Source organism: Salmo salar, chromosome 10 (assembly GCF_965601325.2).
Source record: "Salmo salar chromosome 10, fSalSal1, whole genome shotgun sequence".
NCBI classification, from domain to species: domain Eukaryota; kingdom Metazoa; phylum Chordata; class Actinopteri; order Salmoniformes; family Salmonidae; genus Salmo; species Salmo salar.
In genome coordinates, this window is record NC_138300.1 from 14464597 (window position 1) to 14489102 (window position 24506).

The following is a 24506-nucleotide window of genomic DNA, read 5'->3' on the forward strand; positions in this document are numbered from 1 at the left end:
GGAATGATTCCATTGATTGTTCAAATGAACTGACAACATTCCATTCAAACAATGCAGTCAATCCACATGTATTCACTGGCTGAAATCAGTAGATGATAGGACTTTGACAAGTTGTAAATGCAACAAGTAGGCTACTGATATTTTATCATATAATAGCAGTCTCAGTTTTCCAAGAAAAAATATTAAATGTATGGTCTGTTTACATATATTTAGAAGCTAATTATAACAATAACATATATAAATCCTGTAAACTGTATTTATGATTATATGACAATATTTTAGGTTGACAATAACTATATTATACCATTTTTGATGCCTCTTCTGCCGTTCATTCCAATTAGACTGGGTTGGATTTCTCCCTGACCAATATGGCTGCCATTTTCCCTCCATTCTGGAACTTCGAGGGTTTATGACAAGACCTCATCTGGATCTCGATGGTCGTCGCTGGTCTTCACTGAGAGGATGTTGGTCGTGAGCAATGACCATATCTATCTATGGTCGTGACAGAGGGAGCTGCGTTGACAAATAATTAATGACAAAAGGAAATCATTTCAGCAGTCTCTTTTTTTCCACCTTTCCCACCATCAGGCCTAAATGGCAGTAAGCTTATGAATATCTGACATTGGCTAATTAGCCTATCTGCTACAAAAAAAATATCTTCCAAACGGTCTCCCACACATTTAGCCATTTAGATGTGTGTTTTGTTCACTAAGTCTAGTGATAAATGATTATTGATTTAATTGTGGCATGTCTTTGAGAACCCCATCATTTACCCTCCATCAACTACTTTGAAGGAAGCGATCGAAACTGGTAGGCCTAAAGGCCACATGTAGACCTAAAATAGCACCAAACGTTGCATCTCTGGGAATATTGGGTGTCTCACCTCCTGCTTTGACGGATGAACCTGCAGGCCGTCTTATCTCTGTCTGCAAGGTGGTCCTTTGAGCTTTACACCAAATTCTGCCAAGTCTCTCAAGGCATCCCGACGCGATCGATCAAATCCACTGCAAAAATAACAAGGCAAGAGAGGATTAAAGGATTCTGATAATTTATCCGATGTACCTATTTTCCTCTGAAGTGGGTCTATGTTTATTTAATTTAGGCGAGAGGACTTTCATTGTATAGCCATGCAGCTAATCAGGCTAATGATGATAATCATAGAAGTGATGTAGACTATACCCGGAGACTGTGCTGCTTCAATTGATATTGGAGTCCACTGTTGTTTGGTTTTTCAGGCAAACCTATCTCGTGTGAATATTGAATACGCCTATCTGAATGGCCCAAAAAACGGGGAGATAATTGTGTTCCGAGTGTTGTCAAATGCATTAACATATGAGTTTGACCCAAATGACAAAGTATTAGACTACTTAATTATCATTGTTGCGCAATATAAAACTGTCGGAAATACATTCAGTAGCCCAATGGTATTCATTTTACATGTCGCATTCATTAATTCAAATGCATTCATCAAACACTTGAGAATTCGCGGTTTATTAATTATCCTTCATAAAAGGTTAAAATATTAGTCAAAACAAATACACACGCCTAATGGTATTTTTCTCAAGTCAACATCCCAACTGATATGATTTAAATACGCTCCAATGCTCTTGAACTAAGACCTGGAGCATTTTACAAGGCATGCACCTGCTGTAATAAACATGGATTTTTATCCCTTACAATCTCCCGCTATAGGCCTATGTCAGTGCATATCAATTCACAATATAAGGCAATAGTTTTTCCTCGCGCTTGCCCAAGATAAAAAGCCAAATAATAATGAATAATTTAATAAATAATGGTTTTAGGGGCTTATCGAATATGGAGTGGCCGCAACTGCGTGTGCCCTTATCTCTCCTCACCACATTGCGCCTGTGTTCCGCTCGCTCCCCATACTAAGTGGCGCACTGGACGTGATGTGGAATTATATAAACCTCACTTCCAGCTTCCACGCAGCACTTCAGTGAATCTAAAACATCAGACATGGATTACCCTCGACAAAATGGCTCCACACGTAGGCTACTCTATCAACAACACTCCGGCTATGGTAAGGACAACACACCCAAATAGGCCTTATCAAGTCACATATGTTGTGGTCGATTTGTGGATATGTTATTGGTAATGCGAATAGATAGTTGGAGCATTGTTTATCGTTGGTCGTTCCTATTTCGGGTGGACATTTGTTTTCTCGGGTGAAGTGAAATACATCAGTTAGCCTATCGAATTAGCATTCGTTTTATCTACCAATAAAATGGGATTGAACACGAAACATGTAGAAAGATTCGATATATTCATATTTTTTCGTTTTAAGAAAATGTCCTTAGTCTATCGACGCTTTCATTTAAATCAAACAGACTAGCCTACACACTCAGGGAATGCTAGCCGATAGGCTAAGATTAATTTATGGGTGATCATTTTATTTTGCAACAACGAAAAACAAATATATTTTAAATATAAGTTAGCTATGCATTAGGCTATTATATCTCCCTAGGCTATTGTGAAACAGAAAATGATGTAGCCCACCACAATGTTTTTGTAAAAATGTGTGATGGCCTAGCGTACATACACATTTTATAGAATGAAAAGGTTGGCGACGCATAACGTTCTGTGGACTGTGGCTAAATTAAGGTTCAAGCTTTCAAAGCCACAGTAGGCTCATAAATAAACGACGCAAAACACACTCTATTTCATTTTACTTGCCCTACCAGCTATAGCCCCAAAAAACTGTTCCCACAGTGGTGGTGAAAAAAACGACACCAGTTCCTTTTTCACATGACGTAATAATTTTACTGAGGAGCAAGGAACGAATTATTTTGAAACGCAAATCATGAACACGCAACAAAGTAGGCTAAGAACAGAAATAATTAAAATGAACAAGAAAAAAAAGGAAAAAGACAAATCAATGAACTAAGAATTATGAAATCAATTGGAAAAACAGGCCCTCGAGTGACAGAGGGTATCATAACACTTATATTAATAGGAGTACGTTATATAATGATACAGTGAAAGGCAATCAATTGTGTTGATTTCCACGCAGAGATAACGCATCCGTTTAACTGCACGACGTTCGTTGGACAGAAGCAATACAAGTATTAGGCATGAAGGGATATGATTTTTCCCATGTGACGGACGACAAGAGTGCAATCCAAACAGTTCATTTGATTAAAAGCCGTATTGACAAGGGAAGCAGTAGCGCAACAGTGCGTTCGTAGTTATAAACATTGACAGTATATGCACCCACCCTCAAAGGTGCAGAGAGAGCACCGTGCAGAACACACAGGTCTGCCTGCTGAGTTGGCTGAGGACTTGCCGCCGGCGGGATTGACTGCAGGCATACCGTTTTATCAGTCTGCATTTTTTTTTGTATTTTATTCGTTAGAAAATGTTAGATTCATACATAAAAAGCATAAAAGCTTTATTTATTTATTTATTTTTTTGCAGGTGACATCAAGGATTAATATCGGCGGATGAAAGAGATCGTTTCGATGCGGAGTCATCCGTCGATGGCATTAAGCAAATGCACTTTTACAATTTAAGACATATTTACGCAAGGTCTAATCTATCGAATAACCGCGGAAATGATGGAAAAACTGAAACCAGAAGTTGGGCAGCTCAGTCCTATGGGCAAGGAATGCAAGTCTCCACATCACGACAGCCTGACTACTTCCATAGCAGGTCGTGTAAGTGGGGAGGGGGGCGAAGCTGGTGGTGAGACACAGGAAGCGGCGTCGGTGAACTCAGCTGAGAGGAATCGGGTCCCGGGGGAGCACTGCAACGGGACTAACCTCTTTAATGCAGTTACCAAGGAAACGGCGTACCACAGCGAGCAAAAAAAGCAAGTGCCTGTTATCGAATTGGCCAGAAGAGGAGGGCTCGTGGACATAAAAGCTAGGGAGCTGACGGCAGACGGTAATCACAGGGTACAGACCACCGAGCTGTGCAGACCTCCTATTTCACTGACACTGCCTCCCCGGGACCCGTTGTTGAGCGAAACTCGAATGGTGCAGTTGAGCCAGCCTGGGTTCTCTCTCCCTGCACGAGCGATGCTGTACAGTAACTTTTCTCAACCGCTCGCTACTATGAACAGGTAATGCAAGCTATTCATTTGGAAATGTATAGGTCATAATAATGTGATTTTTTTTCATGGACAAGTTTGTGGCATGCGTCAGTGCATGCGCTGTTTTATCTGTCATATTTTGATTGATGTAGCCTATTCTACTTTTAGGACTGAAATGTGCATGCTATTTCCATTTTCAGAGTTTGTTTTCATTATCATATTATTATTAGGCCTATTAGTATTACATCAAGTCTTTAATTTGGTCTACATTAGGCCTAACTGTCATCATTTAATTCAACAAAATCAGCAGAATAAAATAGTCGACATATAGCCTAAATTACCCACTGGACAAAAACTAGTTGAATCAACATTGTTTCCACATAATTTCAACCAAAAATCGCGTTGAATCAACGTGGGAGAACTCATTGAATTTGCAAAATGTAATCTTTTTCACCCAACTTTTAAACTAAATCCAGTGACATGTTTTGTTGATTTCACGTTAGTTGACAACTAAACCAAATATAATTCAAACCTAGATGTTGAACTGACATCTGTGGCCAGTGGATATAGGCCTATATTTGTAGAGGGAATTTGTAATTTGACTAATTCACACTATCTTCCTGCAGTGGCTACGGTGGCGAGATGGAACAGTATGGCATGTATCCCAGCCATCGGATAAAACGTCGACCAGCGCCTTATGAGATTGAAATCAACGATGGTAATGGTAAGATCATATCATATTTATTTTTTATATATATATATATATATATATATATATATATATATATATATATTACACACTACCATTCAAAAGTTTAGGGTCACTTAGAAATGTCCTTGTTTTTGAAAGAAAAACCCATTTTTTTTGTCCATTAAAATAACATGAAATTGATCAGAAATACTGTGTAGACGTTGTTAATGTTGTAAATGACTATTGTAGCTGGAAATGGCAGATTTGTTATGGAATATCTACATAGGCGTACAGAGGCCCATTATCAGCAACCATCACTCCTGTGTTCCAATGGCACGTTGTGTTAGCTAATCAAAGTTTATCATTTTAAAAGGCTAATTGATCATTAGGAAAACATTTTACAATTATGTTAGCACAGCTGAAAACTGTGGTGCTTATTAAAGAAGCAATAAAACTGGCCTTCTTTAGACTTGTTGAGTTTCTGGAGCATCAGCATTTGTGGGTTCGATTACAGGCTCAAAATGGTCAGAAACAAAGAACTTTCTTCTGAAACTCGTCAGTCTATTCTTGTTCTGAGAAATGAAGGCTATTCCATGCCAGAAATTGCCAATAAATTGAAGATCTTGTACAACGCTGTATAGTACTCCCTTCACAGAACAGCGCAAACTGGCTCTAACCAGAATAGAAAGAGGAGTGGGAGGCCCCGGTGCACAACTGAGAAAGAGGACAAGTACATTAAAGTGTCTAGTTTGAGAAACAGACACCTCACAAGTCCTCAACTGGCAGCTTCATTAAATAGTACTCGCAAAACACCAGTCTCAACGTCAACAGTGAAGAGGCGACTCCGGGATGCTGGCCTTCTAGGCAGAGTTGCAAAGAAAAAGCCATATCTCAGACTGGCCAATAAAAAGAAAAGATGGGCAAAGAACAAAGACACTTGACAGAGGAACTCTGACTAGAAGGCCAGCATCCCGGAGTTGCCTTGGATTAGCTAACACAACGTGCCATTGGAACACAGGAGTGATGGTTGCTGATAATGGGCCTATGTAGATATTCCATAAAAAATCTGCCGTTTCCAGCTACAATAGTCATTTACAACATTAACAATGTCTACCCTGTATTTCTGATCAATTTGATGTTGTTTTAATGGACAAAATGTGCTTTTCTTTCAAAAACAAGGACATTTGTAAGTGACCTTTTGAACGGTAGAGTAAATACATAAATCACACTTTGGTTTTTCACTATTTCTGGAGAAATGGACTGGTGTATATAGCATCAACCTATCCTGGGTTAGAGGAGTGAAGGGAGTTTTGGACACGAGCCATTTTAAAGCGATAAGCTGCATCAGTAGGACAGCTATCTGGCCACTTGTAGAGTTGCTAAGGCATTCCTTCAAGACTCACTATTGTTGAATAATTTCCTGAAAAAGACTGAAATCAGATTTATATTGTGTGGTTTACACAGAGAAACACTGTAACATTTGATTTGGTGGCTATGGGGGGGGGGGGGGGGGGGTTGGGGGCCCCCTGTAGGTCCCTCCCTCCCTTCCCCAAAGAGCAGATAAACAGGTCATAACAAGTCATTGCTCAGGCTTTGCAGGGGCCACGCGAAACTGCGGTATGCCACTGTCAGGTCCTGGAGGGCCGCAGTGCAGGCTTTTGTTCCAGGTCAACTCTAACACATCTGATTCCTACATACTGCTGGTGTATGCATAGTGTATAAATCAGACATGATCAGAATACCTATGTAACACCCTCTCCTCCTCTCCCTCTCAGGCTCGCAGCCCAAAATCGTGAGGCGGATATTCACCAACAGTCGTGAGCGCTGGCGCCAGCAGAATGTGAATGGTGCCTTCGCCGAGCTTCGCCAGCTCATCCCCACTCACCCGCCCGACAAGAAGCTCTCCAAGAACGAGATCCTCCGACTGGCCATGAAGTACATAAACTTCCTGGCCAAACTCCTGGACGACCAGGAAGGTGTGTTGGAGGCCGGCGCCCCCATTGTGGGGGCGCGGGCACACGAGGCCCGAGAGGAGAGCCTGGTCCGGGAAGAGCTCCTCCAGGGAATGCTGTCGCCCAGCAACTCCAGTTGCGGGAGTCTTCTGGACGAGGACGGTAGTCCCGACAGCTACACCGATGACCAGGATTTGTCTATAGGGTCTCGAAGGCCCACCTCCAGAGTCCTCCATCATCACTCTGGACTCCACATGGACAAACAAAACCAGAGATGACTCTGTTTTCTTTATGGGGAGAAGAAAAGAGAATGTGAGAAGGAGGAGCTTGGCAATTTTCTACCAACCTGGAGTGAATGGGCATCAATAGGATGGTTCCGACGGCGATACATTTCGTGCTGGGTACAAATTTGATCTTTCTCTAATTCCTGTTTCCCTCAATGGCCCTGTCTGTCGTTGGCCGTTCCAGAGGTGGGTATGTTCTCTGGGGGAACATAAGGCTTTGTCCCAACTGCTGTTGTAAGCAGGTGATGGATTGGAAGTCATGACAGACCTAAAATGTAACTCAGAACATAATATCGAAAAACAATTAAGGGAATTTCCAAAAAAACGGCATGAATCTCATAATGGTACCTTTTCTTGCCTGAGATCAAAGTTTGTTTAGGTACACTGCGTGACTCTTTAAACGACAATGAGAGTTTTGTTCTTAAGTACTATGGACTGTACTAAAACGAAGTGATTTGTTTTCATCTTACAGCCCTCTAATGTCCATTTTCTTGTTCTTTTAGTAACTCAAATAATAGTATTTCAACCTGAATTGCAGTAACATTTTTCTAGAACACCAGGTCATAAGTTGTTGGAACACACAGTTTTGCAGTGAGATAACTGATAATAACCGATAATCGGTTTTTTAAAAAAATTGTAAAAAAAAAAAAAAGGTGGGAGATCTCTGTGTTGCTGTCAATGTTAATGTTGGGAGAAGAACAAAATGTTTAAAAGTGTACTTGTTAATGTGATATTCACATAAACCACATGGTTACAATATTTTCCATACAACATTTAATTGAGGTCAAATTGTTGCCATTTTTGGATGGAATAATATGGATGGCATATTAGAATGACATGCACATGCCGCGCGCGCCCGGCCGGGGCGACACAGACGCGCAGCACACAGAAGAGAGCCAGCCACCACACACACACACACACACACACACACACACACGAGGGCAGGATTCCTGTCCAATAATAGAACAAAATAACAACACAATATCTCTGTATCTTGCAATGTAAGAGGTACAAATGTACATAAAAACAGACCTGTACATTTGTATTGAACAATGAAACTTGCCATTTTTGTACTGCTTCTTTCATTGTGACCATGGTACATTGAGTTGATCATTTTTTCACATTCACTTCTTAAATTTCTCTTTTATTGATAACATTAATCAAGTGTTTAACCACTGTATTTGACATTATGTACATCTGCTATTTCAGCAGACTACTGAGTAACCAGGAATGGTACCTTTAAGTCTTTGATGTATTAAACAAAAAAAGGGATATTCTTTTTTTATGTGATATTTAGTAAGAAAACTTTTGCTGTAAGGTGATTATGGAGACATCTATAAATATATTCAATGTTATATCTCAGAATTTTATATACCACAAAATAAAAATGAGGGAAAAAGTATCCTGTTACGCTCATCGTGTATTCAAATTCCTATGTAATATTTGTTAATCATCAGTTAAAGGTGTGGGTCTATGAAAATGACAGTAATACAGTGTACAACTCCCATCACCAGTAGATGCTTCCAGTTTTTTAATGGTAGACTGTCTATATATGCAGTAGTTTGTAATCGAAGACATGTTGATATTGACAAGGCAGATACAATCCAAGCCCAATAATACAATTTGTTTTATTTATTTCAAATTGGAATCAAATAGAGAGAAATAGAATGACGATGACATTTAATTAAGGGAATTTAGGGGGGGGGGTTTAGAAATGGACCCCAACCCCTGTAACTCTCCATAAAAAAATGCCATGAGAATTAACACTTTCAGGGCAGTTCCCAGCTTTTCAAATTCCCGTCCCTAAATATGACCATCATAATTGAATAATCGATCCACAGACAGACCCCACAATCGATCTGGAGAGATGCCTCTTAGATGAGATGCAATGGGTCCAATGTAATCTCCGTCTTCCCACCATATGAATTGAACACTATCGTTATTATCCACTTATTAGATTGAGGTAGTGATAAGAGATAGAGGGGCCAGTCTGAGCTAGAAGGTATTTGAGGGGGCACTGGGGAACAGTATGTCATGATTACAACTCTATGATGAGTGGAGAGTTGGAGCTGATGACTGATAAGGATCACAGCCAATTAAAAAGCCATCAGCGGAGACCGTGAGGTTAGGTTACTGGTCCCATAGCGAATGAAGGGGTGCGTGTGAAACACTGGCACATAACCAGTTCCCATCTACGTTTCACACTCAACAGTTTTCCCGTGTGTATCAAGAATGGTCCACCACCCAAAGGACATCCAGCCAACAATAACTGTGGGAAGCATTAGTCACCATGGGCCAGCATGCCTGTGGAACGTCCGACACCTTGTAGTCCATGCCCCGACGAATTAAGACTGTTCTGAGGGCAACTCAAGGGGGTGCAACTCAATATTAGGAATATTTGTACAATATTTGAAAGTGACTAGTCAAATATTAGTTATCAGCTTAATTCAACTGCAGGGGTGCAGCTCAATATTAGGAAGGTGTTCCTAATGTTTTGTACACTCATAAAAATGATCTTTGTTAGCTTCTTCAATAAGTAGGGCTACATTCTCCTCATACTGCACACTAAGGACCCAGATTAATACTGGTCCTCTACTTAAATGCACTTTCATCCACATTTCAGTTGAAGGCATTCAGTTGTACAACTGACTAGGTATCCCTCTTTCCCTTTCCCAATGGAGATTTTCCATTGAGATACATTTTTTTGTCCAGGACTAGGTTTAATCTGTGTCCAGGGAACCGGCCGTAAAGAAAGTGATGACAAACACACAGTGAGGGAGAGGTAATACATCAGCCGTGTATTTACAGCAATTGTGAACACAACATTAGCCCGACTTAAGGTGGAGTGAAGGACTGGAATGTGTCCCTCTGTGAAACGCCATGGAAGGTAAAGGGAGAGTTCGGTGAGAGGGATGCTTTAGTGATTAGCCGGTATTGTTTCTGTGAAGGGCTGTCTATAGAGAGGCTGATGGGGTGTTCCCTTAGGGACTCCCCAAGGACATGTTATTGTGGGGTTTAATGCGGCTACATTAGGTGCACCTCTCTCAACCACACTTTCCGGACACAACAAACACAGGTTGAAGGCGTATAGTGTATTTTACAGGTTTATAAAATGAAAGTTGTTTCACTACGAAAGTGTGAAGTATGTTATGCAGCTATGTAAAAAAAAAAATTGTAGTGAAGACTTTCAAGCATGGTAACCACACATACACACGTTTATACACTTGCCAACTCAGATCCAACAATATTAATTACAGATCTGTTCAACACTAAAGTGTCTATGAATTATGTACTGCTTTTTGTCAGGTTAAGACTCAGAATGAGACTTTCGACATATGAACAGCCCCATCCACAAGAAACCCTCTGGTGTACATTCATTATCCATCCATCCATAGAGAAAATATAATATCACATTCATCTCATTTCATCATATTGAGTATGAAAGGGAGTTCCCTTCATTGAAATAACCCATTAAAATAACGGATTTAATCAAGACTTCTTCAACTCAGCGAAAGCACACCGCAGTGTAACAGGTCTTGTCCCTTTTTAATTAACTCTTAGAATCCTTCTCCCAGTTTCCCATAAGAACACAGGTGGAAGAGAGCAGTCAGAGCAGTGAGGCGACAAAACCCGGATCTGCATCCCAAATGGCACCCTATTCCGAACATAGTGCTCTACTTTTGACCGGAGTAGGGCACTATATAGGGACTAGGGCTCCATTTGTGTCACAAACCAGGATAGATCTCCAAGGGACCCTCCCAACAAAGACGAGTGTTACAGACAGATAAGAAAATAAAACATCTTTATGGCTGGAGATAACTAGACAGACAGGGCTGGAGAGAAATCAATTAAAGGCCTCCTCCCTCCCTCTGTGTGTGGTTAATGGTGGGCTGGATGAGATGGGCCATAGGGGAGTTGTGCTGGCCCCAGAGAACAGAGCAGAGGGCTGGTTCTCAGCCGGTAACGGGACAGTGGGGAGAACCGCTGCTACTGGCTCTCAGGGCTGCTATCTGGCCACACATCACAGCCTGCCTACTCCCCTGAGGTGTGTATGTGTGGAGAGAGAGAGAGAGAGAGAGAGAGAGAGAGAGAGAGGAGGCGGGAGGCTGTTAATGAGGGGGCGCGGTTGAGTGAAAAGGGACCTGCTAATTTGGCTGGTGCTGAGGTTGGGACAAAGCCTGTTGTCGATGCACTGTATAGACAGGCGGACAGAGAGACAGACGGTTAGACAAACGGACGGACCGACACACACCCACACAAAGAGATGCTCATCACGTGTCCCTGGAGTCCAGAGGTGGTGTGTCCCCTGCCCTTCCAGCACCTCTCCCTCTCTCCTCTACTAATCAGCCATCTTTCATTTCCACTTTCTCCCGTTCTCTCTCATGCCTACAATAACATTCACCTACAGTATGTGAAGCCCACCGCACTAACTTTATCCATGTCGGCTACAGTAGCTGCTGTATACCGAAAGTACCAAAGCATCATTCATCTGAATGCCGGCTTTTAGTGCAAAGTCACTTGTTGTATCATGTCAATCAGGCTTGTGCATTTGTCAAGATCTCCTAAGTCTTTAGAATATAGTTTTTATACTTAGAAATCATCTTTATATACAGATCTGAATAATGTTAGAATGAATAGTTAAGCCTGAATTTAGGCTATTACACTATCACACGTTTATCTTGGAACACTGTCAAATGTTAACTCCTTAGTAGGCAAAACAGAGCTCAATAGATTACTTTTTAAACCAGACCTCCAGTGACATATTAGAAGTTTGGTCATGAGACTGAACACTCACCAAGCCAAAGTCCTTCAGAGATTACTTGTATATTCTCTAGGTTTCCATGTGTTTTCACTGCGCATCTATTGAAATGTGTTTAGTCTTGTGTTTCCTGGTCACTATAGTGTAAAATCATCTGTATCAAGGGAACATGATTATTCTCTTTTTGCCATTTGATATTTCTACTGAATAAGTTAATGGATGGCCTACAAATGTCAATATGTTCCCAAAATGAACAAATAAAACCTTAGAAGTTATCGCTATTATTATTGAATGACTAGATATTTTGTTTAAGCAAGTTTGGGTAAATCATTCACTGACTACAGAGCCAGGATGTGTGTGCTCTACATTCCAAAAACAGTCCTAAGCCTTTCAGAACACACATTTTTTGAAGAGCTGCTCGCAAGCCCGTTTTGTGATCCTAAAACTACATTTGGGGATTTTCAGTAAGACTCAACAATGGGTAGAGCGACAACAGGGATTCTTTGGTTGATGCTAACTCTGGGAGTAGTCACAGCTCAAATAGGTAAGAACTAAAACTCATGGTTATTTTAAAGTTAATAGTACCCTATAAAGAAAATATCTGCCTTTATGTGACTCTGCATGCTGGTCCAATTCACTGTTGATAAAAGGATGGGAAGGATTAAAGTCATTCCATTCCCTAACAATGGGCTTTTTTTTCAGTTTTGTACGGTAAACTCCAGAATGATGACTGTATCCGTTTACTATTTACTCGTTCCCTCTTGTCAATTCCCAGTAAGCAAAATGGTGCATTTTAAGTGCTGAATAAAATGTGAAAATACATCATTTCCGGACATTGAAAAGACGTAATTTACAGATGCTGAAAATACATATATTTCAATCATGAATTCGATGGACAAATTTCAACTCCACATTCTCAAAGAATTAAGCATTACATTACAATAAGAATTTTCCAAGCCTATTAATACAGGAAAGAGGAGCCGGCTGAAGATTGCAACATATAATATTTATTATTTCTCCCATCTGTCACACGCACTTACGTTAGCTTTTTGAAAACCTGGCAGCGATGATGTTCAAAGTTGTCCAGCACACAGAACAAACAGACCTCTTCAACAACATTAGCATTCATAGTAACAGTTACAGAATGTATTCTTCTTGCTTTGACTTCGATATGTAGTCGTTTATCTACCTTAGATGAATCCACTGACTGTAAATCGCTCTGAGCGTCTGCAGAATGACCAACATGTAAATGTAAAAAACACTTACTAAACATCCTGGGTTTTATTCTAAATGTGCTCTGCCCCCCAAACAAGTACACATTTGCAGCCAGGTCACCCGTGATACAAGTCAGTATTCGACGTCCATCCATGTCTGAGGACGTCGGGAGATTACGTGGATACCGGCCACTAGGGGCAACAATGGGCACTGTTACCTTCAAGTAGGTTTGGGTTTTTGCAAGGGCGTTAGCATCTGCCTCTGGTGCCAAAGGTTACATGTTTGAATCCAGCGATAGAAAGTTGCTTTTGAGATTGTCGTTTTAAGCCTATCCCAAACCTTGACCTTTACCTTAAACATTCAGAGTTAATGTCTAACCTTAAGATTTCGGAGTTAATGCCTAACCTTAAACACTTCAAAATGTGACGTTTGAGAAACATGGATGAACCTCTAATTCTGATATGAGACAGAGCTTGTTGCAAACTACTTCTCTTTACTGCACTATGTACTGTACTCCGATGTGCTCTACTGTGCTGTCCAAACTTGTGAAACATAGATGTCTATGATTGGTTCTGATTTGGTGCAGTCTGGAACAAATCTGAACCAATTATAGACGTCTAAGTTTGGGTCAAATCAAGGCCAGTCCAGATCGTACCAAATCTGAAACAATTAGACAAGTCTACAGTGCATTCGGAAAGTATTCAAACCCCTTGAACTTTTCCAAATTCTGTTACGTTAGACTTATTAAAAAATGTATAAAAAAAGAAAATCCTCAATCTACACACATAATGACAAAGTAAAAAAAGGGTTTTAGACATTATTGCACATTTATTAAACATAAACTGAAAAATCACATTTACACAAGTATTCAGACCCTTTACTCAGTACTTTTTTGAAGCACCTTTGGCAGCGATTACAGACTCTTCTTGGGTATGACTCTACAAGCATGGCACACCTGTATTTGGGGAGTTTCTCCCATTCTTCTCTGCAGATCCTCTCAAGCTCTGTCAGGTTGGATGGGGAGCGTCGCTGCACAGCTTTTTTCAGGTCTCTCCAGAGATGCTTGATCGGGTTCAAGTCCGGGCTCTGGCTGGGCTTCTCAAGGACGTTCAGAGATTTGTCCTGAAGCCACTCCTGCATTGCCTTGGCTGTGTCCAGATGGAAAATATTTACACAAGAAGCAACCTAATATCACACAGTCATTGTCCTGCTGGAAGGTGAACCTTCGCCCCAGTCTGAGGTCCTGAGCAGGTTTTCATCAAGGATCTCTTTACTTTGCTCTGTTCATCTTTCCCTCTATCCTGACTAGTCTCCCAGTCCCTGCTGCTGAAAAACATCCCCACAGCATGATGCTGCAACCACCACGCTACACCGTAGGGATGGTGCCAGGTTTCCTCCAGACGTGACGCCTAGCATTCTAGCCAAAGAGTTCAATCAGACCAAATAATCTTGTTTCTCATGGTCTAAGAGTCCTTTAGGTGCCTTTTGGCAAACTCCAAGCAGGCTGTTATGTGCCTTTTACTGAGGAGAGGCTTCTGTCTGGCCACTTTACCATAAAGGCCTGATTGGTGGAGAGCTGCAGAGATGGTTGTGCTTCTGGGAGGTTCTCCCATCTCCACAGGGGAACTCTGGAGCTCTGTCAGAGTGACCATTGGGTTCTTGGTCACCTCCCTGACCAAGGCCATTCTGTCTCGATTGCTCAGTTTGGCTGGTCGGCCAGCTCTAGGAAGAGTCTTGGTGGTTCCAAACGTTTTCTATTTTGGTACCCTTCCCCAGATCTGTGCCTCGACACTATCCTGTCTTGGAGCTCTACTGACAATTACTTCGACCTCATGGCTTGGTTTTTGCTCTGGCATGCACTGTCAACTGTGGGGCCTTATACAGAATAGACAGCTCTGTGCCTTTCCAAATCATGTCCAATCAATTGAATTTACCACAGGTGGACTCCAATCCAGTTGTAGAAACATCTCAAGGATGATCAATGGAAACAGGATGCACCCGAGCTCAATTTCAAGTCTCATAGTAAAGGGTCTGAATAGTTATGTAAATAATGTATGTTTTTTATTTTTAATACATTAGCAAAAATAACAAATAAACTGTTTTAGCTTTTTTCATTATGGGGTATTGTACAAAAGTTTAAATTGTGTGTAGATTGATGAGAATTGTATTTATTTAATCCATTTTAGAATAAGGCTGTAACGTATCAAATGGTGGAAAAAGGGAAGGAGTCTGAATACTAACAATGCAGCGTATGTTTGGGAAAAAAAATAGACCGGTCCGAACTGGATATCTGTGGACATTGAAATCAAGGCCTGTCCGGACCACACCAAAAAAAACCATCATGAATGCCATGTTAGTAATCCCATCAACTGGGATGATAATTCAAGAGAATGAAAATGACATTACAGAACATTAGAATGACGTGACATATTGCCTAGATTGAATATAAGCACTTTAAAAAAAAATGCTTTAAGTATAGGCGGGTCGGAAGTTTAACAACAAAACCGATGCGTGCGCAACAATGGGGCAAAACAGACGGGTTTGTCTTAGAACTTTGTCGACATGTAAACTATATTTTGTCTCCATGTTTATTGAAAACAAATACATTTGCACTATGAGCAAAGTTTTTTCCATATTAGCATAGACATATCAGTCAAAACACCTCAAAACAGGACGTGATATAAAAAACTAAATAAATGTAGCTGAAACGAGCCACCTACGATTCCCCACACGGCAGCTTCTTGTCATTGTTGATCGCTATCTGGCCATCCAGAATCACAACAACACATGGACTTCTGCCCCACTGAAGCGTGCGCATCGTTTTCGTGACGTTGTCAGCTAACCCGTCTATGGCCTGACTCTTTAAAAGGTAAGGTGGAGCGGACACTGCCCCAGTGGTTGACGGGCATCATAGCTGTGGGCGTGTTTCTCTTCATCATCTTCGTGGCGTTTCTGGTCAACAAGGCCTGGTGTCAGGACTCAAGGTAAGCTTATAAAATCACTGTGACACCTGGCCATCTCCAGCCCATACAGCTACTGTAGTAGGACAGTCAACACTGTCATAGGCTGAGTCTGAAAACTTTAATAAGCAGAAAATACTTGCTTCCTCTGTCCTTTGTGCAATTCCTCACCTCCCTCTCAAAGCACATCGGAGGAGAGGATTAAAGGTTCCTCCCTCAGACATCCTCCTCAAATGAGCTTTGGGAGCGAGGCATGGAATCGAGGAAACAAGGATGAAGGAAGCAAGGATTTGACAGCCAACATTTTCAGACATACTGTAGCCAGACACATGGTTCGGAAGTACACGGAGTATACCAAACATCATGATCACCTTCCTAAAATTGAGTTGCACCCTCCACTTTTGGCCTCAGAACAGCCTAAATTCGTCGGAACATGGAACATGGACTACAAGGTGTTGAAAGCGGTCCAGTAGGATGCTGGCCCATGTTGACTCCAATTTTTGTAACTTTATTTGATCAGGGAGTCATACTGAGACCAAGGTCTCTTTTACAGATGAGCTCTGAATTACATAAATTACTGAAAATACACACATCAATATTAATACAATATGTAAGCAGAAAGAACAAAATGGTAATAAAAAACAAACACATTCATCAGTAATAAGGTTCTCAATCAGCCTTCTGAATTACCCTAGAAGCACCAAAACTTCAAATGTATGAACATTTTGAAGATTGCACCTTAATTGTGGAACAAAAAAACTAAAAGCTGACTTACCTAACTCAGTGGAGAACAAAGGAATTCCCAGAGTTTGCCATCCCTGAGACTGGGTGTGGTGACTCGTATGTCTAAAGTTTAGTAAAAATGTTCGGTACAGTGGGACTTTGTAAAAGGGCTTTATAAATGAAAACATAGCTTTGTATCAACCTATGTGACATCAACGAGGGCACACCAACTTTCGAGTAGAGAACGCAGTGATGAGTACTAAAAATGTTGCACGTAATAAAATGCAGTGCGCTATGATAAACTGCATATAACGCTTTAATTAAGTGGCAGAACGTCAACTGAAAAATGAACTAACTCATCAATATGCTTTTTAAAAGACAGCTTTATCTATCCAGATTCCCAGATATTTATAATCTGGGACATGATCAATGTGGACACCATCCAAAGTACATATTTTATCTGACGTGCTCTAGAGAACAACATTTACTTAGTTTTACATGCAATCAATACTAATTTCAGGTCAATAGAGTTTTTCTGTAATACAATGAAGGCAGACTAGTTCAGATAGAGCCTGGTCAACCGTGGGGACAATAGAATACACAATAGTATCTTCAGCATACAAGTGCAGGTTACATTGTTTTACAGACAAGTCGATAATGTTAATGTAAACAGTCAAAAGTACAGGACCCAGAATCGACCCCTGTAATACGCAGGAAATCTGATTTAACACCATCAGTAGATACACATTGAGTTCGATCTGTCAAGTCATTTTTAAACCAGTTACATGCAGCCTGGTCTAGGCCAATTGAGAAAAGCCCCCGAATTAACAGTGAGTGATCAACAGTATTAAAAGCCTTTGAGAGGTCAATGAAGAGGGCAGCACAATGTTGCCTTTTATCCATACAGTTAACCACATAATTTATAACCAGGGATGCAGCAGAGATAGTGCTATGACGTGGTTTAAAACATGACTGATGTACATTTAGAATACATTCCAAAGATAAGAAAGATCTTATCTGAGAATGAATCAAGGATTCTTACATGGGCTGCCTTCCAAACCTTGGGGATAGTACCTGATGTAATTGTCTGGTTAAAAATATGGGTTAATGACTTAGCAAATGGGGGGCAGAGAGCTGCAGCAAAAATGGATCAAGCATATCAGCTCCAGTGGATACATTTTTTTTTACACATCAATCTTAAGCAAGGTATCGAGCACATAACAGAGAGTAAATTGTTGAAATGAAAACAAAGACTCACTAGAAGCTGACGAGTTAACCGTTGAGTCAGCTAGAAGCTGGCAGAGAGAAGAGCATTCGATTGATTATTATGTTGAGTGAGCTGAGACTTTGCCAAGGTCCATGGCCAACCGTGTGAGAGCAGAGTAGACTGCGCATTTGACAGACCTCCCTCAAGTCGCTGGATGCAAGGGGCTGGGACGGGAACTGGGAGAGCAGTGTTGGCAGAGCTCAGTCCACCCGGATGAAGCTCCCGCCAAAGGAGTGGAGCTGCTGCAGGAGATAGGAGCGGCTGCCAATGCTCCATTCTGGGTGTGCACAGGAGGCCTTGGTGTGGCTCCTGTTGCAGGGTTGGGGCTGCCATGGGGGGCATGAGTGTCCCAACCAAAACTTGCCTGGGATAGAGGTTGTGGGAGGAATTGAGGATGGTGGTGTTGAGGGCAGTGTGGCTGGCGAAGCTTCAAACTCTCAGTATATGAGGGCTGATGATGTGAATGATTACATGGTGTGGACTATATCATGTGGTGCACTACCCTCGACAGTGTTTTGCCAGACCCTTGGGTCAGTAGTCAGTGCTGTGTAGAGCTGGGTTGAGTTGAGCCTGGTAGAGCTGTGATGTGCCGGGTCTGGTTGAGCTGTGCTGTGATGGGCCAGGTCTGGTTGAGCTGTGCTGTGACGGGCCAGGTCTGGTTGAGCTGTGCTGTGACGGGCCAGGTCTGGTTGAGCTGTGCTGTGACGGGCCAGGTCTGGTTGAGCTGTGCTGAGACGGGCCTGGTCTGATTGAGCTGTGCTGTAGAGTGGATGGTGGTGGCTGAGAAATTCCTGCCTCAGCTCAGGTAGCTCCTTCTGCAGGTCGTGTACGTGGCTGGTGTTGACTGTGCTGGACAGTTCCTCTGTAAGTCTGTGCACTTCCATCCTGAGAGCCTGGTTGCACACTACAGCTCCTGGATCTCCTCCCTATGCTGACGCACCAGGGTGATCTCCTCCCTATGCTGACGCACCAGGCTGATCTCCTCCCTATGCTGGCGCACCAGGCTGATCTCCTCCCTATGCTGGCGCACCAGGCTGATCTCCTCCTCTAGAAGATGCTGTGGTACTGCAGGTGTCCCATGTGAGAGGCATGCTCAGGGCTGTGTCTGCTGCAGGCGAGGGAGGTAGAGGAATACTTACTAGGGCACAGAGGAAGAGGAGGCTGTTGTAGGTAGTGACAGTGGAGAAGGTTTTATTTGGTCGAAGTAGCGGACAAATTGATCCAGATTGGCCTCCGAACCTTGAGCCGTCACAGTGTCGTTATTATAAATATTAAATTTGGGTGTGGAATCAAACGCACAGTTGTTCCCCATTGTTCTGTTTTCTGACATTTTAAGTTCACGGTTGGTCTTTCAGAGAGCTGTGTGCCAAGCATTAGGATGATCCGTGTAGAACAGAAGGTCTCCTTTTATTTTCATGTTCGCTTTTAGGATGAAGTCTGCCCTCAGAGTCTCTGGGGATTCTCTTGGCAATTTATTTCTGAATACATTTTTTCCTGACTCACTTGTAACATTTTCAGGATACGTGACGGCAAGGTCTCTGAAACACTGCCAAGAGAATGCATCCATCTTCACGGCGACCTCTTTAAATAACGCACTCTGCTCTAAAACGACGTGCCTCTTGCCGAAAGCACTTATTGAAATAATGTACCTATAGATAAGTGTTTTTCTATTAAATACATTACACCTAAATTAAGACACTGTGTTCAGAATTTTTCTACCTCCTTTCCAAGTGCTATTTTGCTTATCTGAATGTTTGTTTACCTATCGAGGCCTGAACTACCCTCCAGAAACCCTTCATCTTTCTCCCTCTCTTGGTTTTGTATTTGTTTATCTGTGTCCTAATTCTCGTTGTTGTCATTGTTGGCTTTAAAGTCATCCTATCCCATTACTTACTTGTTTTTAAGCTGTCTCCTCCCCTTTACCTACACCGATTGAAGTGGATTTAAGAAGTGACATCAATAAGGGATCATAGTTTTCACCTGGATTCACCTGGTCAGTCCGTCATGGAAAGAGCAGGTGTTCCTAATGTTTTGTATACTCTGTAATTCACACTAAGATGTAGAGTATTTGGGACACACGTTTTGGCTCTCTAGTGAGATAAGTATTGCGTCTTTACAGACACCATTGGGTTTTTAGCCCAATCTCGTTTTATTTCCACCTGCACCGAACTATATGAGATTGAAAAGATGTTATAATTGCTTCTAACTGAATGTAAGGCAGCATTCTAATGTTTACCATTCTCAATTGCATGAAGGCTGGAGACCAAAGTATGTGAGTGTGTGGAGACCACTGGCTATGCCAATACCAATGGAGACAACTATAATATCAGCCTGGATACAGTCAGGTAAGATACTTAAACACTTATTTTCTGTTGTTTTGTAGTCTACATTTCTAAACGGTACTAGTGACCTAAAGATACATAAATGTTGGGGTGTGTGTGCAATTACAGCAGGGGTTGTGTTCTAATAGGTGTGTGTGTGTTCCACAGGAACGGCGATCACGAGAGTGCATATGAGAACATGGCCCTTGAAAGCATGGAGGACAAAGTCACTGTCATGTGACCGATAAGAACCAATACAAGACACCAATGTGTATGGGTTTGTCGTGGACACACACGGTCCTAAAGTGTGATTCAACGCTTAATAGACGTGAAAAATAAAATGGAAAATTCTCATAACAATGGAAGCATCTGAAATATTTGCTATCAGCGTATGAACGAGACGTGGTAGCACAACTCAACGAAATAAATTCACTTCCAGATCAGAGGTAGGACATGGTGGAAATGATTGTGCTCTCCTTGTATTTAATAAAACATGGAACATCATCAAACAATTCGTCAGAATTCACGAAGAGCATCAGTGTATGACCACAGTCAGTAGGCTACACACATTTAAAAGATGAGACTTGCATTTGTGATCATAGACAATATATTTTTCTATAGATATATACTGTGTATCCACACGTCGTTACAGCAGAGTTTGTCACACATCGATATAGGAAGGGTGGATTGTTTCTTTGGATTTGAAAATGCGTTCCATCGATCAATGACGTGAAGAAAGATGTTTTCTGTGGCGCTACGGACGAGCGCTCAGTTCGTCGATGGCATTATAGACGGAATTATTGGGGCGTGACGGGATCATCATCAGCAGTCCAACTTCTGACGAACACATGCACGTGTACAAACACACACAGCCCACTGCCGATTGACACGCATAGGACAAAGTCAGACAAAATCTAAAAAAGTCTAGAGCAGATGGAGAGATCACAGCATGAGAGAGGAAAAGAAGCAAGTGAAATAGGCAGCAGTGAGTTTAAACTGAATCTCTTTAAAGGGATTGAGCATTAAGACTTATAGCAATAGGCTCTCACAGAAATAAGACTGATGTATGATGAACACACACACAACAATCTACTCTAGCACATCAGCGACTCACGGCAGAGCAGTAGTCAGCCCCCTTAATAGGCCGACCTCCCCTAAATCCTAGGACCCCTTACAAGTATTTAGGACGCACACCAGATTGCACTTCCACTTTGACTGAGACAGGCAGGGCGCGAGAGTTAATATGCAGGGTTTTCCTTAGTGTTAACCGGGGTCATATTCATTATGGCACAACGTAGCTAAATGGTTTGCAACGGAAAACAAGTGTTTTTGTATTGGGCAAGTTCAGGTAGTCCCTCCTTGTTTCAGTCTGCTTTCTCCCGTTTGGGACCTAATGAATACAACTGGGGGGGCTCAAAGTGTCTTGGAGGAACGTGTTGTCACTTCCTGTGAGCGTGGAGGGGTTGCAGCGACACAGGAAACAGACGACGGGCTCCAGCCGAGGGAGACAGGATATCCTGTAATTGTTGGACGTGGTGAGCTCCTCGCAGCTGGACAGAACAGTGTGGAGCTACAGCCACACATGGTTTGTATTCATTAGTGCACACCATAGCAAAATGTCCTGCTACGCAAAACAAAAACAAGCATTTATTAAGTTCAGGTTGTCCCTTCCTGTTTCAGTCCATTTTCATTTGATGCCTAAGGAACGCACCCTTGATACATGATGACAACGGCTCACAACAAGAAATCGATTGCTTCTGATAGTGCCCCAGATGATCAAAAACGTTGGTATATGTTTTTACCAAGACATGTCTAACCAAAATAAAAGGCTTACAGTAACATGCATGCATCCGCATGACACAAATAAAAACAATGACAAAGGCAGGTAAAACAAAAAGTAATAGCACTTCATTGAAATGCAAGTGTCCAGTCCACGAAGTTAAAATGGTCGGGATTGGCTAGGAGGTGGATCGTCCAACTCAAAGCATCGTTAGGATGATCCTTCTCCCTTTGATCAGTTAAGACAAAGCCTGGTTCCAGTCCTGTTTGTGCAGTCTTGTTTGGCGTGATAATGACCGTGGGAGTAGAGCACAAATATCTTGGACCAGACTAAATGGTGTATTTTGACACCATTTCATAGGACCTTAATAGGCTTACAGGGATACTCCAGGGTCAGCGACAAAGGAGGTAAAGATTCGGCTAACCTCCCTGCTAACCCACACTAGGGGAAAGCAAGCAAGTCCCGGCAACAGACACAATGCCCGATTTAAGTCCTGAGATTCGCCTACATTATATCGTATCGCTAATAGCAACGTGTCTGCAGCAACAATGCTAACAAACGCATAGTGTATATATTTTTCCTCGCTTTGCTAAACGGTCTCGGATTCAAAGGGGGGGGGGTTCAGATAACTTGGCAACACTTTGTACTAATAACCTGTCTCACATCTGCAAGGCGAAACTCCTTCGTGACATGCACAAATGCTTACAACTCTTAGCAGGACTACACAACATACTGCATAGTGATAAACCAGACAGTAGTCGTTGGCTACTGCGTTCGAATGGCTACAGAGGGTGCTGTGTCATGCTTACGAGCATGCTATGAAGTGTTATAGAAGTACACGGCAGGTTACCAGTTATTTCAGCATAAACGCATTGATCCATTTCGTTGACCACATTTATAGACTAGAGCAGGGGTATTCAACTCTTACCCTACGAGGCCTGGAGCCTGCTGCTTTTCTGTTCTACCTGATCATTGATTTCACCTACCTCCCAGGTCTAAATCAGACCCCTGATTAGAGGGCAATAAGGAGAAAAAAAAATCAGTGGAACTGGCTTCGAGATCCAGAGTTGTGTTTGAGGGGACTAGACTGTTGAATGTACTACCTTTGCGTTAGAGTATGACAGTATGAGTTTAAATCGTGTGTGGGCAATGAGGAATAAGAAGATGTGCGTCAACCTGACAGTGACTCACTAGCCTACTGTGTGTGGGTGTGTATATACAGTATGTGTGTGTGTGTGTGTGTCTAAATGATCTGTTCCAGTCTAGTGTGTCGCAGCCCCGTTCCCTGCCGAGACCATTCACCCTCACAGTTTGCACATTAGCAGCAAATGAAGCTGACATCTCTAACAGCTAACCAGTGTCTCCCGATCAGGGAGATGTTAAGCTAACACTAGGCTAACGTTGAAGAGAGCTCAACCAACCGAACCTCTTGTATTGTTCTACCAGTGTTCTATGAAGGAAGCACGGGTGCGATTACACAAAAAAAAAAGCTGAAATGGCACAGAGACTGTAAAGCTTCCATGTGTTTCCTTGCTGTATAATATCCAAGCATTTGCCATTTTAAGTTGTGGTGTGTATCCAGTCAGCGCAGCGATCGGACCGCCCTCACAGTGAAGCTCCTAAGATGGCACGCAGGAAGTTAGGTGTCACTACTTCCTGCAGCCCCCCAGATATAGTCCTCTTATTTCTCATGGTTCACTTGAGGGCACAGCTGAACGTGGTGCGGCACACATGTTCTCTCTCTACATTTCTACAGGGCAGGGCTCTCCTTGGCAGTGCCACCTAGTGACAGAATCCTTCCAGAACCAATGCCCCCTTCTCGTTAAAGGGCTGTTTATAAGGGTGAAGATGGGCATCAAGATGTTGGCCAACTCAAAAGAACAGTGTCTTGTTTTGTTTTTTTGCACGTTGGAAAGTTGAAACCAGTTCAACCCCATAATGGTCGCTTTGCCAGTGGGGGTATAGGTGTGTGTGTGTGTGTGTGTGTGTGAGCTAGGAGAGGACTTCCAGAGTGACGGCCCCCCTCTGTCTCTTCAGTATGGCCACGGCCAGTTCGTGGGTGGCCCCCTCCAGACTCTCTCCGTTTACTGACAGAATCTGGTCACCCCTCTTCAGACGCCCGTCCACCGCCGCTGCCCCCTGCAGGTAGAACAGGGGAGCACACATAGTAAGTGGGGGGAAAAGGTGGTGGAAATAATACAAAAAAATTTGGAAGCAACCTTATGATCCTTGGAACTGACAGCATTTTAACTACAAACAGACAATCATAATATCAGTAAAACATATCAAATTCCCTGTTTATGCTACAAAACCAACTTCAGAAGAGGTTTTAAATATAGAACCTATTTGACTTAACATTCCATGACGTACACTAAGGCATTGTTGGCAGAGTAGATGGATGCAGTTCAATGCATGATTAATAGAATTCACCAATACATTTCTTGGTACTCAAACAAATATTATTATCAGGTTGTAAATCCCAGCTGGCCTGGTACATTGTTTA

At 42.2% G+C, this 24506-nt stretch overlaps 3 protein-coding genes across 3 annotated transcripts in view; 2 read left to right on the forward strand and 1 right to left on the reverse strand.

Annotated features, from left to right (window-relative positions):
* The first annotated feature begins 1963 nt into the window (after positions 1 to 1963).
* tal1 (T-cell acute lymphocytic leukemia 1) lies at positions 1964 to 8380 on the forward strand. Its single transcript, NM_001140181.1, is given in 4 exon segments — positions 1964 to 2041; positions 3436 to 4081; positions 4678 to 4775; positions 6518 to 8380. Coding segments are annotated over 3 exon segments (1062 nt in total). The 5' UTR covers positions 1964 to 2041; positions 3436 to 3572; the 3' UTR covers positions 6973 to 8380.
* A 3711-nt stretch (positions 8381 to 12091) lies between these two features.
* On the forward strand, positions 12092 to 20686 carry pdzk1ip1 (PDZK1 interacting protein 1). The gene is made up of 4 exons (XM_014215950.3): positions 12092 to 12281; positions 15822 to 15936; positions 20158 to 20247; positions 20392 to 20686. Exons 1-4 carry the CDS (start codon positions 12215 to 12217, stop codon positions 20462 to 20464), a joined length of 345 nt encoding a protein of 114 aa, XP_014071425.1. The 5' UTR covers positions 12092 to 12214; the 3' UTR covers positions 20465 to 20686.
* Positions 20671 to 24506, reverse strand: part of patj (PATJ crumbs cell polarity complex component) — a 193425-nt gene continuing 189589 nt past the window's right edge. Inside the window, exon 50 of the mRNA XM_082956728.1 lies at positions 20671 to 24142. Coding sequence (XP_082812854.1) covers positions 23996 to 24142 — 147 coding nt within the window. The 3' untranslated portion in view covers positions 20671 to 23995. The remainder of the gene's footprint in view (positions 24143 to 24506) is intronic.